The 15,172-nt window shown below is 47.1% G+C and overlaps 1 protein-coding gene across 2 annotated transcripts in view; it reads right to left on the bottom strand.

The window, feature by feature from the left end:
- CHD6 (chromodomain helicase DNA binding protein 6) overlaps window positions 1-15,172 on the bottom strand; it is a 191,225-nt gene that overhangs the window by 36,016 nt on the left and 140,037 nt on the right. For both annotated transcript variants that reach the window (XM_032419783.1, XM_032419784.1), the window contains 6 exons: window positions 14,857-15,059; window positions 13,958-14,157; window positions 13,092-13,251; window positions 8,472-8,561; window positions 6,009-6,112; window positions 616-745 (listed from right to left, as the gene is read on the bottom strand). In XM_032419783.1, the coding sequence (XP_032275674.1) occupies window positions 616-745; window positions 6,009-6,112; window positions 8,472-8,561; window positions 13,092-13,251; window positions 13,958-14,157; window positions 14,857-15,059 (887 nt within the window). The remainder of the gene's footprint in view (window positions 1-615; window positions 746-6,008; window positions 6,113-8,471; window positions 8,562-13,091; window positions 13,252-13,957; window positions 14,158-14,856; window positions 15,060-15,172) is intronic.

Below are 15,172 nucleotides of genomic sequence, written 5' to 3'. Positions count from 1 at the left end.
GTGTGTGTGTGTGTGTGTGTGTTGGAGCACCACAGTTCACAGTTCCTGGACGTTTATTTAGCTTTCTAATGAATTTACACATTTGGGGGTTATGCCAACAGTAAGTAAAACTCAGCCAGAGGAGATGCTTCTATACTTTTTTGCACACAACCTATAAACAAGGTCTAGATGCCACAGCCATCACGCAGTGGCTCCTAAATTCACCTTATGCATGGATAATGTATTCTTAAATAATGCCAGAATTTCATTTGAGGCATTTCAGGTCACGAAGCCCGTACTTGCAGGGCCCCTTAGCTTTCCACCAGGTAGGAGAGGTCTGAATTCTTCCTCAAGAATCCTCTGACCAGACAAGAGATGAGGAGGGTAGGATGGTGGGCAGCTTGAGGAACCCATGAAGTACAGGAACTGGTGTTTGGTTCAAAGTGCTTAGAAGTCAAGGAAAAGGCCTGAGGCGTAACAGGATGTAACTAATGCAGCGACTTTGGAGAATGGTTCCAGCATGGCAAGACTGAAGGAAGATGTTGGGCTGTGAGGGAGAGACTGTGAGAATGCTGGGTATCCACAGAGGGGGTCAGAGATTCATGGCGTTAACATGTCATATCACAGATGGCTCACCTGTCAGGAATGTCTGAGGTCCCATCCGTAACACCCTGTTCCGCAGAAAGGGACTTCTCATCTGGCATCCCGACTTTCTCCAGGAAGCAAAGTGCTGGGTCTGCTCGCATGGCATTGTACCTCTCATACCCTGCTCAGGGATAATGAGAAATGTCAGAAGTCATGTTAGAACTCACAAAATCTACCCTGTGCCCTGCACAATCATTTTGTTTTCCTTATTAAGTGAAAAATAAAGCAATCAAAAACACTATTTAAGATTAATTGAATCCTATAAGATTTCCTATCCGAGGAAGATCCTTGAGCTAAAGTAGATGCCCAATGAGTAAGTGTTTGACCAAAAATAAAAGCTGACGTAAATATTCTTTGTCTGTGAAGAAACACGAGGTATAGACACAATAATGCTCCCTTGTTTACTTCTCTTGGACAGCAAAGGGAATCACGCAAGTTGCTTTTACAACTTCTTCCTCTCAACCCCCAACTCTGGACATCTTATTACCTCCGGGATGGGCTTTGTTTTCTGATAGTCTGATTTTATCCCTTGTCTTAGAAACAGAAATTGAACCAAGTGATGGATGCAGGGGATAAAATACAAGGAGGACTACTGTGCTCGTTAATCAGATTAAAAATGATTTATTAAAAAAAATAATAATAAATAAAAATGATTTATTGCCTCCATATTCACCAACTCAGTATGAAATACTAATCCACTGGCCAGGGCTTTGGAATTACCCCTCACCACATCCCCAAAGCCAAACAGAGAATGAGCATATTTGACTCAGAGGAGACCCTTGAAAGGGAGCCAAAACAATGAAATAATATCACTTTCACTTTGATAATCCCAGGCATGAGAATTTATTATTTTTTTTTATTGAGTCGAATATAATTTGATAACGAGACAGGATTTGGTCACAGAAAAGATCCAAATCTATTGTTATAGCAAACTTTCTTGGGGTAAATGCTTTCAAGATGGTCAAAACCCTTTCCACATTGCTCCCAGGAACAAGGTCCATTCCCAGCTCTGTTGTAGGCATAGAGAGGGCCTGTCATAGGTGATGGGGAACCAGCATGGGTGCTAACAACAAACTTGATTTTACTTTGTTGGATATTTTGCTTCCTTGGTTTTTGTTCCATCAGCACTGTGGATGTAGTTCTGTCCTCCACCCTGTAGGCAGCAGCTGGTACTCTCTCTCTGAGGAGCTGCAGGTACTTTACCTTTTAATCCAAAGGAACTCTTCTGCTATCTCAATGACAGGCGCTGCCCACCTGAGGCATATGGCAGGAGACTGTGATGCCTTATGCTCTTTATTCGCTATTCCTTAGGGCGATTATTTGATTATGGTCAGTCTCTCTCATGAGATGGTGGGCTCCTTAGGAAAAGTTTTTTCTCATCATTACACATTCAGCATCTAGTGTGGGGCCTAACACCATACACGCACAACAAAAGATTGGATGAGTCAGTTTTGTCCAGATTCTCTTCCAATAATCATTGTAGAAATACAGAGAGCCATTCGCACCTTCTCCCCGTGTTCTACCCCAGTTCTCTGCAAAACAGAAACATCCTCAATGTTCCTGCTGCCTTGAGGAAATTCCTGCTATCTCCACGTTCTGCTCCCCATGAAAAGAGGGGTGCTTCACCTAATAGGTGAGAGGCTGAAAGCTTTCCCCACCAGCCCTTTCCTCCTGAGGGAGGCTCACTGTCCATGTGTCCTGCCCTCATGTGCTCTGTGCTTGACAAGGTTCTTCCGGCAGCCTACTACCTGGCTACGCTTCTACTCTGCAGACTTTCTCTTGTCTTGTGGCGGTCTGAAGTCTAGACAGATTCTGCATTCCTATTTCTCACTGAGCTATGAAGCTGGAGGCAAGGAAGAGTGACTAATTCAGTCCCCTAGAATACCCCAACAACTGCCCTTTGAGTTGTAGGCGCTCTAAGAGCAATGCCAATAAACACATAGTAGATGACAGCGTTTGAGGGGCGTGGGCTGCTTGCCTCTTCAGTCTAGAAGCCCCTTTCTAAGATCAACAAAAATATGAAACTTCCTATCTTAATAAAAATTGCATAAATCCAGGCTGCCTTAGGGGGCCGTAGTCAGTTAATGCAACAGAGAGCTATCGACAGCATCATTCGGAATACGTTTGCTATGGGCCCTTCTTGCTGCAAACCACCAAAGGTGCAGGCAATTCTCCCACGGGGTCAGCTCGAAGATGGAACCATGGCTCTACCCTTCTGATCTAAGTAGGGCTGTGGCAGGGTATGTCTGGGGTGGCCTGCAGGAGCCACAGAACTTCAGACAATAGATGGCTGTGTTTCTTCACAAAGAAAATGGTGGCAGCGGCACAGCTCATACTTAGGCCTCCATAGGATGGAGGCGAGGCAGAGGGCTTCCTGACACGAATTCCTGAAAAGTGAACACCAGATAGCCTGGCTTTCTGAAAATGTCCTATCTCTACCAGCTGCTGGGTATCTGGGAGCTTGACTATCACCTGGTAAGACCTGTTGTGTGGGCTAAGTTACACAGGTGTGGTCAGGTGTGTTACCTAGATGAGGACGGGTCTAAGCCTATGCTCATGGAATGTCTGATGGGCAGCATCCAGTCAGGGGGAGGATCTGATCTGTATTCTGGAAGACTCCAAGGAGGATGAGTCCATGAAGCCAGCCACAGGCATCTGTCCAATGCAGTCTGGGTAGATCCAATGTTAACATCCAACTAAACAGGGCTGGTTCTGTGCAAGAGTGAGCTGGGTGTGCATGTGTGGTTTAGGTCCAGTCCCCTAGCACTGGGTATACTTTACAGTGTGTCTGAAGTCATCATATGCCACAATCAGCCACTTCAGGCATCAGGCACATGCCCTCAGCCCTGACTCTGACTACTGAGTTCACCTCAACTGGCAATCTGGGGAAATCGGAATGGAATGGGTGATGCATCATCTTAAGACCTCATGGGTGTACTCAGGAAAACACTTAGGAAAGATTAACTCATACCCTCCCAAAATGCTACGTAGAGTAGAGGAGTTTTAGATATGGAAGTGACCTTAGACACCATCTGGTTGACCCTTGAACATTCCTAATATAAGACTAAGAGAGATCAATTGCTTAATCCTACCACCCTAAACCTTGCTCAGGGATGAAAAAGCTATTAGGTTTGGTGCCAGTGTTAACTTGCCTTTCTTAGGAGAGAAGGGGTCTTGAGCTCCCTGAGAGTTCCGTCCTCTGACGTATTCTGAGGCCACACTGTTAGCCACATTTTCCTGATGAATTACACCCATCTTCACCGTGTAAAGACCCTCTTTATCCCAAACTATCCTTCTTTCCTTAAAGACCTTTTGTAGGATACGGACTTTGCCATATGGTCTTATGGGTCATATGTGTTTTGTTTCTGGTTTGTTGTTAGTACTTGCCTGGCACATCCTGCTTTACATGGCAACCGCCTTCTCTCTTCCACCTCATCTCTTTCATGTCTCCATCTATCTCTCAGGAGTATGTTCTTCTATCTCCGCTTCCCTGGGCCAAAGAGCCTTCTCTTGCCCTCCTTTGCTGGAGGGGCTTGTTTCCATTTTCTGTGTGGGCATTAAAAACCCAGTCTCTCTGGCTTGCTGTCCTATCAGTGAGCTTTCAGCTCTGGCTTTAAGTGACCTCTTCATTCGGGGATTTTCCTTTATTTGTTTCATGTGCAGCTAGGTAGTTTCACGTTATCATCCTAACCCACCCAGGCTTTCTGTATGTCTGTGGTGTGTGTGTGCTGGGTTGGAGGAGGGTCGGAGGGGAAGCATGTAGATTCTGTCTGCCATACTGCCGGGACTTCATGCTGTATTCCCTTTCCACATCACGTTCTCTCCACCAAGGATATGGCTATGTGCCCTAAAACTACCACTGAAATGAGACACAGGGCCAATGGACTTTCTTCCACAACAAGTTCAGATGCTCTGAATTTGGCTGCTTCTAGCAACTTGTCTCTGGGTTCTTTCCCAAATTAGATTAAACCAAGTTTTGGTTGCACTGTGGTTCCTTGTGCTTAATAGAGAGGTCATGTGTTTCTTCTTACCACTTCAGAGCTGAGTTCCAGCCCTGCACTGTCCAAAAGAGGAACCACATGTGATTATTTAAATTTCAGTTCCTTAAAATTACATAAAATTAGAAATATAGTTGCTTGGATGTACCAATCATATCTCAAGTATTCAACAGTCACATGTGGCTGGTGGATTCCATAGTGGACAGTGCAGAGATAGGACATTTCCTCCATCATCACAGGTAGCTCTAATGGATAGCACTGCTCATCCTAACCCCAGCAGTTTGACAAAGGGCTCTGGGGAGCACTGGATCTCCCACCGTAACACCAGAATCCAAGTGTTGAGGGGATTCCTCGTTAAAGTAAGTATAGGCATAGCTGTTAAGTAAATGTGATTGGTTGGCCTCCAAATGTTGAATTCTACTGATTAGGCATATCTGAGAAAGTTAACTTTCCAAAGGGAGAGCAGTAAGTAACAGCAAAACAGCACTAAACATCTCCTCCGCTTCTATCTACTGCCTAGCCCTGCCCTAGGCAGTCTACATACATGGTCTCATTGAATCTTCAAACAATACTCCAGGTAGGCTGTTTCGACACTCTCCCCATGGTACAGGGGAGGAAACTGGTCAGAGAATTTATGATTTGCTCAAGGTCTTAAATTTACTAAGTGGCAGAGCTGACAGTGAAAGTCTGGTATGACCAACTCTTTCCACTTTGAATCCTGCTCTCCAGTTTAAGATTTCAGTTAATTCACCAGGCAGGGAAGGTATCCACCAGGTACATTACAGTGACTATCATGTGGCGCTTCCATCATTCACCTTGACTGCTGGCTGAGGGCAAGGGCAGGTGCTCAGGACAGTGCCAGAAGTGAAGAAAGGCGGTACTTATTTCAGTTTTCCCAAGCTATTCAAAACCTCTCTTAGTCCCCTGGACTCTTAGTTACCACATTTTAAAAAAAATGTTCATACCATTTTGTATTCTTAAATTTTTATACCAATGGGGCAAAAAGATACACACTAGGAATATGTAGCTTGTCTAGAATGATCTTAGAATTCTACATACACAAGAAATGCTAAAACCTAACATTTTCCCTATTTATTCCTTCACTCAAGAAATGCTACGTGTCTACTGTGTGCCAGGAACTAGGCCAGGCACTGGGACTCTAAGAGTGAAGAAGAGTGAGGCAGTCCAAGGCCCGACAGCGTGGACAGGCTCTTTGTAACCATAGCAGCCCTTGTGAAGCTCCTCACCGATATTATGAACATTCACCATATTTTCATGACTCACACATTCATCTGAGAGGACAGAGGTGAGGCTACTTTCTACCAGGGATGTGCGGCAGGTTATGGAGTTTCTCAGGAAAGACAGAGCATTCACTGAAATACACACCATGTTTGAACACGCCTATCAGAAGGGACTTGTCGGCCTCAGCGTTCCACCAATCCACTGGGATCTCCACGTAGTCAATGTCAGGCAGAGGCACTTCTAGTTCCCTGTGGAAGGAAGGGCGTAGACTCAGAGTTCCTTCAACACAGACACAAAACAATGCAAGAACTACTGGCTGAGCCCTGGTATTAAGCCACATCCCTAGTGGCATGCTAAGAGGCTGAAGTTACAAGGACTTAGGAGGCTGTGGGCCACGGTTTCCTAACCAGGACTTTCCATCACCCTCCTCCAGTGAATTATTTCCACATATGTACTTGATTTCCAGGCTTTACCTCAGACTGACTGAAACAGAACCCGGAAGCACCTCTTGGAGAACCCATCAGTAAGTCTGGGTGGGGCTTTGGGGTCCACATGTAAAATGTAGATATCCATCTTCTGTTGAGAACCACAGCAAAAGCCATCAATATATTGGTCAACTAAAGGTAGAACATCTTCCACATGGTCAAATTCATACAGAATCAAATGCTGAAAAGTCCCCAAATCATCTTGGTTCAACATGTAGAGATCTCAAGCAGTGTTTGAGAATAAGACAGTCAGCACCAGTACATGCTGGGGTATGAAGACAGCCTTTCAGAGGAGAGGTCCCACAGTAGGTGGCAGCGGTCTACTGGGTCAAAACTCATCACCAACTGCACTGCTCCTGGCCAAAGGGACGGACATGACTTGCCCTAAGGGGGAGCCTACAGGACTAGCAGGCCTGTACCATCAGCCCCTCACTGAACTCTGTCCATGTTCTGAAAGCTCACACGGACCCTTAGCTCACTGTCTTCATTTGTCTGAGCACAGTCCTTACTCTTTAAGGCTTTGGGTCTGGGGAGAAAAATCCACCTGATGGCTCCTCTCGCCCACCTCCCAGCTGTCTGGGATGGCTCCTCTGTAGCATCTGAAGTTTCTTCTTCCATCAGGCTATTCTTCTTGTGACACACGGCTAACTGCCCCTCCCCAGGCCCAGCTCCCTCTGTGGGAATAGTGGTCCACGGCCCTACCATTCCAGCCAGTGCTCCCTTTCTGGCTCCACTGTAGGGCCCACTGCTCTGCCAGGGTGCTGCCAGGGGCTAAATGACTTTTCTGGGATGAAATGCTATTCATTCCTCATGCACTGACAGCCAAGATTGAGGAGGGCAGAGGAAAGGAAGGAAGGCGTGGGTAATGGACTCTCCGTGTTCTATCTAGCTCCTTCCATCTACATGTTCTAAGAAAGCAGAGCGGGATGAGAAAGTTCAGGTAGATTATTTCTGCCAGATCAGGTTGAATTCTGCTGCATTTCTACGATTCACAAATTGAACCTCCTTACCAAAACACTCAACCTCCCTATACCCATTAGAAGTGACTATAGCAACTACAGAAAATATTATCAAGTTTGTAATGGTTGCTCCTGATTACAAATTGGCCCATGGGTAGGATGGTCAATGTCCTTTACCTCTCTCCTTCTTTAATGCCCCGCCCCGCCCCGCCCCCATCACTGCTAAAACCATTGGCACTGTCCAATGGAAAGAAAGAGGAAAGGGGCACCTGGGTGGCTCAGTCATTAAGCGTCTGCCTTAGGCTCAGGTCATGATCTCAGAGTCCTGGGATCAAGCCCTGCGTTGGCTCCCTGCTCAGCAGGGAGTTTGCTCCTCCCTCTCCCTCTCCCCCTGCTTGTGTTCCCTCTCTCACTATGTCTCTGTCAAATAAATAAAATCTTTAAAAAAAAAGAAAGAAAGAGGAAGAAGAAACCATGGCTACAGGTAATCTCAAAGCAAAGCTGAAATACCATTCCTTCTGGTTTTCTCCGGGAATGATAGGCATTGTACAGGACTAGAGCAAATAGCATGTCTAGGGGTGAAGGAGGCTGTCCGGCTTCATCAAGTGGTTGGTAGCTGGGAGCACGGCGGCCTCATTCTCTGAAATCTTGGGAGATTCCCACAGGATTCTACTTTGGAATCCTTTGGAAACACTAATTTACAAAACTAAGGTGCAAACAATCAAACAGGGCACCAGGTATTACTAGTATGATTAGCAAATACAGAGAACTGCTCAAATGTGGAAGGGCACTACGGCCAAGAGTGGGATTCTGAGCAAAATGCCCAGGGCACACCCGTCGGACCAAACATATCAGAGTATGAATACTCATCCCACAACGACTAGTTAAGGCAGGGAAATAACTGTTCAAACCAATGTTACAACACCATCTGGAAAAGCAAACTAACTCAAAACCTCACCAAAAGCTGTGCCGTAGAGAAATGAATTTCTCCTTCATTTCATGTGTAGGGGACCTGCCCGCTCTACCATGTAGGTAACTGACCCCGGGCTGGGTGTGAACACGGGCCTCCAGAAGCACAGGCAGCTTTGTCCATCTGCACGAACAGGCACCATGTGGCAGCTCTTTAGCACTGAGCTCTGAGAGCTCCAGTTGGTTTGGTTTACCTGGCAGGGGTTCCTTCAAACGCTTTCTCAGCTGCCTCTCCCAGTATTTCAGCTTTTAGGTAGTACAGCATCCGGACTCGCAAAAGTACCCTGTGAAAAGTGAACACATTAATGCAAAGGTATCAGAACCACGAGCTGCCTGTAAGTTGCAACCCCCAAGTGGACACAGGGAAATTCTGGGTGTTCCCATGTTATTAGTGACGTGAAGTAATATATGAGAAAGCACTAGAAAAACAAAACCCAAGGTACTGATGACAGATGCTACTGTGATTATCCCCCTTCACACAGAAAAACATATCTCACCATCATCTGCTAGGTCACCCTGTTAGCCATGGGTGGCAGAACAGAACAGAAACACTGTTCCTCCTGGTCTATAAAAGAGTACTCAACCCTCGCACAATGACCTCTGGGGCAGCGCTGCCTTCCAAGAGGCTGGTTAAAGTTTACTAATTTACTGAAGAGTGGGTCACGTTGAATGGTGCTGTTTTCAGTTTCACTTGCACACAGTTAAAATGGATATTCTAGGAGTCTTTTCCACGGCAATACTGCCGGAATAGAATCACGTCTTCTCTGCCGAGGTGCTCAGTTCCCTGGATTCTGCACGGAGCACACTCAAGCTCCAAGGGCAGGCACCAAACACGCTCGAGACAAGGCGATCAAGCAAGTATCTGCTGGGCAACTCCTGAGCGCTTCGCACCATGCTGGGTGCTGTGAGGCGCACGACGGAAGTAAGCAATTTAGCTCTGTCCTTGAGGGGCCTACAGCATCTGAGTGTGAAGTGGGCCCAACCAGGAGAGACTTACTGTGCAGAAGAGGACCAGGGGTCGAGGGTGGGGGAGGCACGGAGAAGTCTACCAGGGTCAAGCAGAGGCTTCCTATGTGCAGCAGAGCTGCCAAGAGGTTTCGAAGAGGACTTGTAACTTGTTCAAAACCAGGAAAGAGTAAAGGCCAGCTATTAAAAATGAAGGCCCATTTACATACATAGGAACTGACCTCCATTTAAGTTATTTTAAAAAGAGAGAGAAAAAGAGCACAGAGCACAAATAGTATGTAAAATGTGTGTTATTTTAGGGAAGATAAAAGGAGGCTATACATTCACCTAAGCTGGTCCATGCCCAGAATATCTCTGGAAGAACCAGGTTAGCAGTGGTTGCCTCTGGAGGGGGAAATAGGAACTGGAGGTGGGAGGAAAGGTTTTTTTTGACAATTTTTTAAAAACACATAAAGTGCCACCGTGGGCTCAAGTAGTAGGTGGCAACACACAAGTTAGAATTTTCAGAATGGAAAAAAACGCACTTATCTTTCTGGTATGCCATTCCTTACCTCAGCTGTCAATCAACTCAAATAATTTTGAGATTTGTTTTTTTAAAGCTCAGACAATAACAACTCTAAGAATTTACAACAGTCACTGATCCTTCTACCTTGCTGACAGTAGCCGCTGGCCTCCTCAGTAAGAAATGGAACGAGGAGGCCTTAGGTATGGAATTCCTGCCTGGTTAGATCTAGCCCAATTAGAAGAAGGCTTTCCTGAAAATGAAAGACAGAGCTGTCTCTATTTCCCTAAACAGAGATGTGTTGGTACTTGGAAATATCTACAGCATGAGGGAAAAGAATTTAAACCGAGTAGTATTCACTTTTCTCCAAATGAGAAGCAAATCAACTCAAGAGGACAGATGGGGCAACCCTCCCTGAATGAGAGGATAATCCCGGTTGACATCTAAACTCAAAGGGAAGGAGAACTAGAGTAGATCTGTAATACCCTTACTTTAGTCAAACAAAACCCATTAATATTTGGGTGGCATTATTCCTCTTTCCTTTATCTCTTTCTTGAAAAAAACAGAAACTCCACAACATTTTGTTGATATGAACTATATTTCCAGGAGATAAACGTACAGCTTGATGAATTTCCACAAACTGAACACACCTGTGAATCCAGGACCCCAATCAGGAAGCAGAACACGTCAGCAGAAGGCTCCCTGGGTCCCCTTCCAGTCACTACTCCCACCCCCAAACGGATGACCACTCTCCTGACTTATAGCTTGGATCTGAAGCAGTTATTTTTAAAAATTTTTAAAGTTCTTTTGATGACAATTTCCTATCCCTAAATACTATACTACTGCTACTACTGAACAATGCTTTGAGCACTTACTACTGGCAGCGTGTTAGCTCCCTTAATCCAAATAGCAGCGCTAAGAGATGGGACTATTACCATCTTCATTTTCTAGATGAAAGAAAGAAGGCACAAAGAGGTTAAGTAATGCACCTGCTGACAGGTAAGAGGGCTGGGATTTAAATCCACGCAGTCCTGACCGAACAGCCTGTCTTAACCTTTATCTGATATTGGAACGGCAATACCTTTGCTAACAGAGCCTACAATTCTAAAAGCTCACAGTCCAGTTTTGCTGAAAAGTCTGCCTGTTCTCCAATGCGCCTCAGGGCAGAACCAGGACTCAAGATCAGTGGGTGGAAGTTTCAAGGAAGCAGATTTTAGATTCAATATACAGAAGGACGATTAATTAGAATCATCTGGTAATTAAATGAGCCCTGCTGAGAAATGGTAAGCTCCCATCAGCAGGAAGGCTCAAGCACAGGCTGAAGATTCCCTGTCAGGGGACTGCCCACAGAACTCCCATGCTGAGTGGAAGAGCTGCAAGTCCCTGTTGGCTCGGAGTCTCTGACTCTTCCTGAGCCAGAACTAAAGAGGACAGCAGTCTCCATAAGATTCAGGATAATAAATAGTCAGCATCTCTGAACTCAGAGAAATGCTTTACTGCATTTTTTTTTTTTTTAAAGTGATCTATACCCAATGTGGGGCTCAAACTCACAACCCCGAGATCAAGGTCGCACGTCAGGCGCCCCTACTGCATTCCTCAATTCCCAGCATCAGGCATGCACTCAGGAAGAGTCTTGGGGGTGGTGGTTAGAAATGTTCAGGCCTTCCTCAAAGGTCCGAAATGGTTCTGGTCATCATCTGTGATCATCTCTGCAGGTATCAAGGCAAGTTCTACGTCAACCTCTCCAGCTCAGCCTATTTTCAGCACTCCACGCCCACATGTGCAGTTGTGAACGGAATAGCCAAATACTACTGCTGTAACTCAGCAGGGCAAAACCCGAGTCCTTCGTTTTGCTCTGCATCTTTCAGTGAATAGAAGGATTTTGATTCTGTCCTGGCCCAAGCACCGTTAGCCTCCCAGCTGGTGAGGCTCACGATTGTGGAGTTAGCTGCGTATGGATTCCTCATCACCCGTTACACATTATTCCTTGGTCATGTCTCACAGTTGACCCTTTCTCCCCAACTCTCTAGTCAGCACCCTTCTCTAGGTCCTCATGATCAATACTTGAATTATGACAGAACTCTCCTAGATGGCCATTCAGCTCTAGGTTGACCTATTCCATCTTGCTGTTGCCAGATTAATTCTTCTCCTCAAACATTATTTTTTTTTTTACCACATGTCTCACTTGTTCAAGAAAGATGGCTGCTTAAAGTACAAGAGAATCTTCATTTAGTTTGCAGTGCGAGGTCTCCTACAAGCCCTCTTACTGAGGCTGCCTCCTCTGCATGTCCCCTCTGTGGTGACTCTGAGTCAGTCACATGGAGCATGCTACCAGGTCCTGCCCCAGGCAGGTCCTACCATCAAGCACGTGCCCTTGGATTCTCTTTCCCAAAGAACCTGTACTTCTGTGCAGGTTTTATTACAGTTTTGGACATGAGGCCTCTCTTTAAAGCTTTGGAGAGATGAAGGGAAAGGATCAGACTTCATCCATAAAAGAATACAACCCAACAACCACCACAGGACCATTAGATGATGTCACAGGGAGGAAACAAAAACCTATCAAAACATACTAATTTAGAAATTAACGAACTCTTACTTATCACTTAAATTCTATGGTCATAACCAGAGGTGTGGCAGCAGAGGCCTGCTCACTGCTGAGCAGGAGTGCTGGGGAGATCACCCTAGGCCTAGGAAGCTGGATTGGGGGGAGGGGTCTCCAAGGGCCCTTTAAGTTCTCATAGATCCCCCGTACTGTGACACAAGTATCCAGGGGCAGCTCATCACTGCTTGGTGGTTGGGTGCCCCACCTCCCCAAGCTCAAACAAGAGCAGTTTCATCTTCTGTCACTGTGTCCCTTGCATCCCTCCCTCTGCACGGTGCTAGCCTAGGGCCTAGGGATATAAGAGATACGTCTCAAATGCATGTCTGTCAAACACCTGGAGCAACAGTGCATTAGGAGAGGAAGCAACTTGGCATGGAAGACGGGGGAGGCTGAGAGCAGTGGCCATTAGTCTTCTGCTTTCCCTAATGTGACCTCAGGGGCAGAAGGAGAGAGAACAATGAAATCACCAGTGTCCTAACTGGATTTAGAGAGTCAAGTCAGAAAAACCCTCAGGGGTACAGGCTCCATTAGTAGAGAATCCAGGCTCTACAGGGAGAGATGTTGCTAAAGGAGTGAAATAGGCTTTAGGTGAAGGGATCCTGACCCAGCTTAGACCACAGATCCTGCCTTTCCAAACCCTGCATGGTGGTCAGGAGCATCAGGGAGTCTCCCACAGCCCCGTGGGATCCCAGGAGTCTGGACAGTGAGAAGAGCTGCCACCAGGGATGGGGGGGGCCCACTCACTTATTGCAGTGCTGTTTGAGGTGTTTCTTATAGCCGTCATCATGGAGGACTACCTCGGGGTTGCAGGTGGCCAGCCAGTCTGCATTCTTTAACTCTGGGAGCAGCAGCTGGTTCTTTGTCTTCTTCCCCTTCCTCCCTCTGGGGACTGGAGCAGACAACCCTGTAGCAGAAAGGCAGGTAGATGAGCCTAGGCAGCTTAAACACGGGGGGCAGAACAGAGCTGGGCTGGGGTTGCAAAGAGGCAGCCAGGCTGTGCGTGGTGGCCTGGATGACAGACCCCACTCCTTGGTCCACCAAGCAGTGCCAATAGTGAGGAGAAACGCCTGGCCCCCAGCTCAGTCAACTCCAGCAGCGTTCAGTCAGGCAGTAGGAACTTACCCAGGCAGATCAAGAACAGCACAAGTGCCCCTTGGGGAACTTATAAGCTGGCCAGGAAAAAAGGCACACTTAACCTGAAACATGAAGGTGGGCTACGGCCAAGCACAGGGAAGGAAAAGCACAGCACAAGAAAAGGCACAGACAGGCAGGACTGGGACAGAACAGTGAAATGCAAAAGAAAAACCACAGTGCACATGGTGTGACCCCGGTTCAAAGAAGGAACCCTGTGACGCTCAGGTCAGTGCACAGGACGGGCACGTGGGAAACCTCAAGAGGGCCCCACTGTACTTCCACAAGATGGTACAGGTAACACTGGATGATGCTGAGGGAGAACGGAAGCAATCACCTTCCTCTCCCACAGCTAACATTCTCCAATGTATCTGAGAAAGAGAAGTCTCCCAAAGCACAGCAACCTGGGGTGACACAGGCAGAAGGACGGAAGCATACAGGAGCTCCCGCTTCTCAGGCACGGCCCTGCCACCGCTCACCTGAGTGGTTCTGGAGGGTCTGGGCCTGCCCATCTTTGGTAGGTGTGATCAATTCCCAAATGAAACTCTTGATCTTCTCGTCCCCCTTGTAATGCTTGACACAGTACACCAGCAGGGCCCGGCAAATCATCTCCATGTCCTTCTCATTCAGATGCCACTTGAATCGCCCATGAGTCAGGATGTCCTTCCACCGGCCCCAGCTGAGAGTGGAAATACAGAAGGGCATTGGAGGGAGGAAGGGCCACGTGTGCCCTCAACACTGCAGGACAAACAGGAGCCAAGAGTGCTTCTCATCCTCTGTCGGGTCTACTCATCACCCTCAGGGCTTAGCCCTGAAAGGCCTCCAAGGACCACATGCTGTAGCACACCAAATGTCACTAAGGTGACCTGGACAGTGAGAGCTTCCTATAGCCACCAGAATGTTAACAAGGGAGGGATGAAACTATTTGGAGCAGGGAATAAATTTGGAATTAAGAGAGTCCAGCTGCAGTATTCAAAAGCAATGGTGAGCTCTCAGAAGCTAAACCTTCTACTTCTACCAGAACCAGAGCCCCACACAAAGCATGCCCTAACTGTAACATCTGTTGTGCGGACTCCTCGTACATCCCTGGGGGCGGGGGGGGGGGGGGGGGGGGGGGGGAGGGGAGCAGGAAATCAGTACCAGGCAGCAAATTAGTAACAGAGATTTGCTGGAACAAGCACATGAGAAAACCATGGCACGTCTACAATATGGCAGCAGAGCGTACAATGACTGAGGGGGCCATGGGCAAAAAGCACAGTTCTCTCCTGCTCTAACAGACCCTTCATCAGCCCGGAGCTCTTAGAGGTGACTGGAGAGACAAACTGGACAAATCTCAGGGACTGGAAAACAGTAACACACAGGCAAAGCCGATACCCACCCAAAGATGAGCAGGTTCTTCTCCACCCGGAAGCACTCAGCTCGGAGGTAGCGCCTGGTTTTGTCATTGAGGCGTCTGGACCTCGTGGGCCTTTCATCTGAGTCACTGTCTAGCTCGGAGAACTCCATGAGCTCATCCTCCTCAAAGGAATTGTAGTGTTTGGTCTGCTTCCTCACTCGAGGCCGGTCGATCACTAAGCTCTCCTAGAAACAGAGAGGTCGGTTGGGGAGAGAGCCCTCTTTGCTCTACCCCCATCACAATGCACACGCATATCCTGTGGCTGGTCCTGGGTCCTGAGGACACATCCGGTAGAAAA

The sequence above is a fragment of the Phoca vitulina genome, unplaced genomic scaffold, assembly GCF_004348235.1.
Source record: "Phoca vitulina isolate PV1807 unplaced genomic scaffold, GSC_HSeal_1.0 scaffold22, whole genome shotgun sequence".
NCBI lineage: Eukaryota > Metazoa > Chordata > Mammalia > Carnivora > Phocidae > Phoca > Phoca vitulina.
This window is presented reverse-complemented; position numbering and strand designations above follow the sequence as displayed.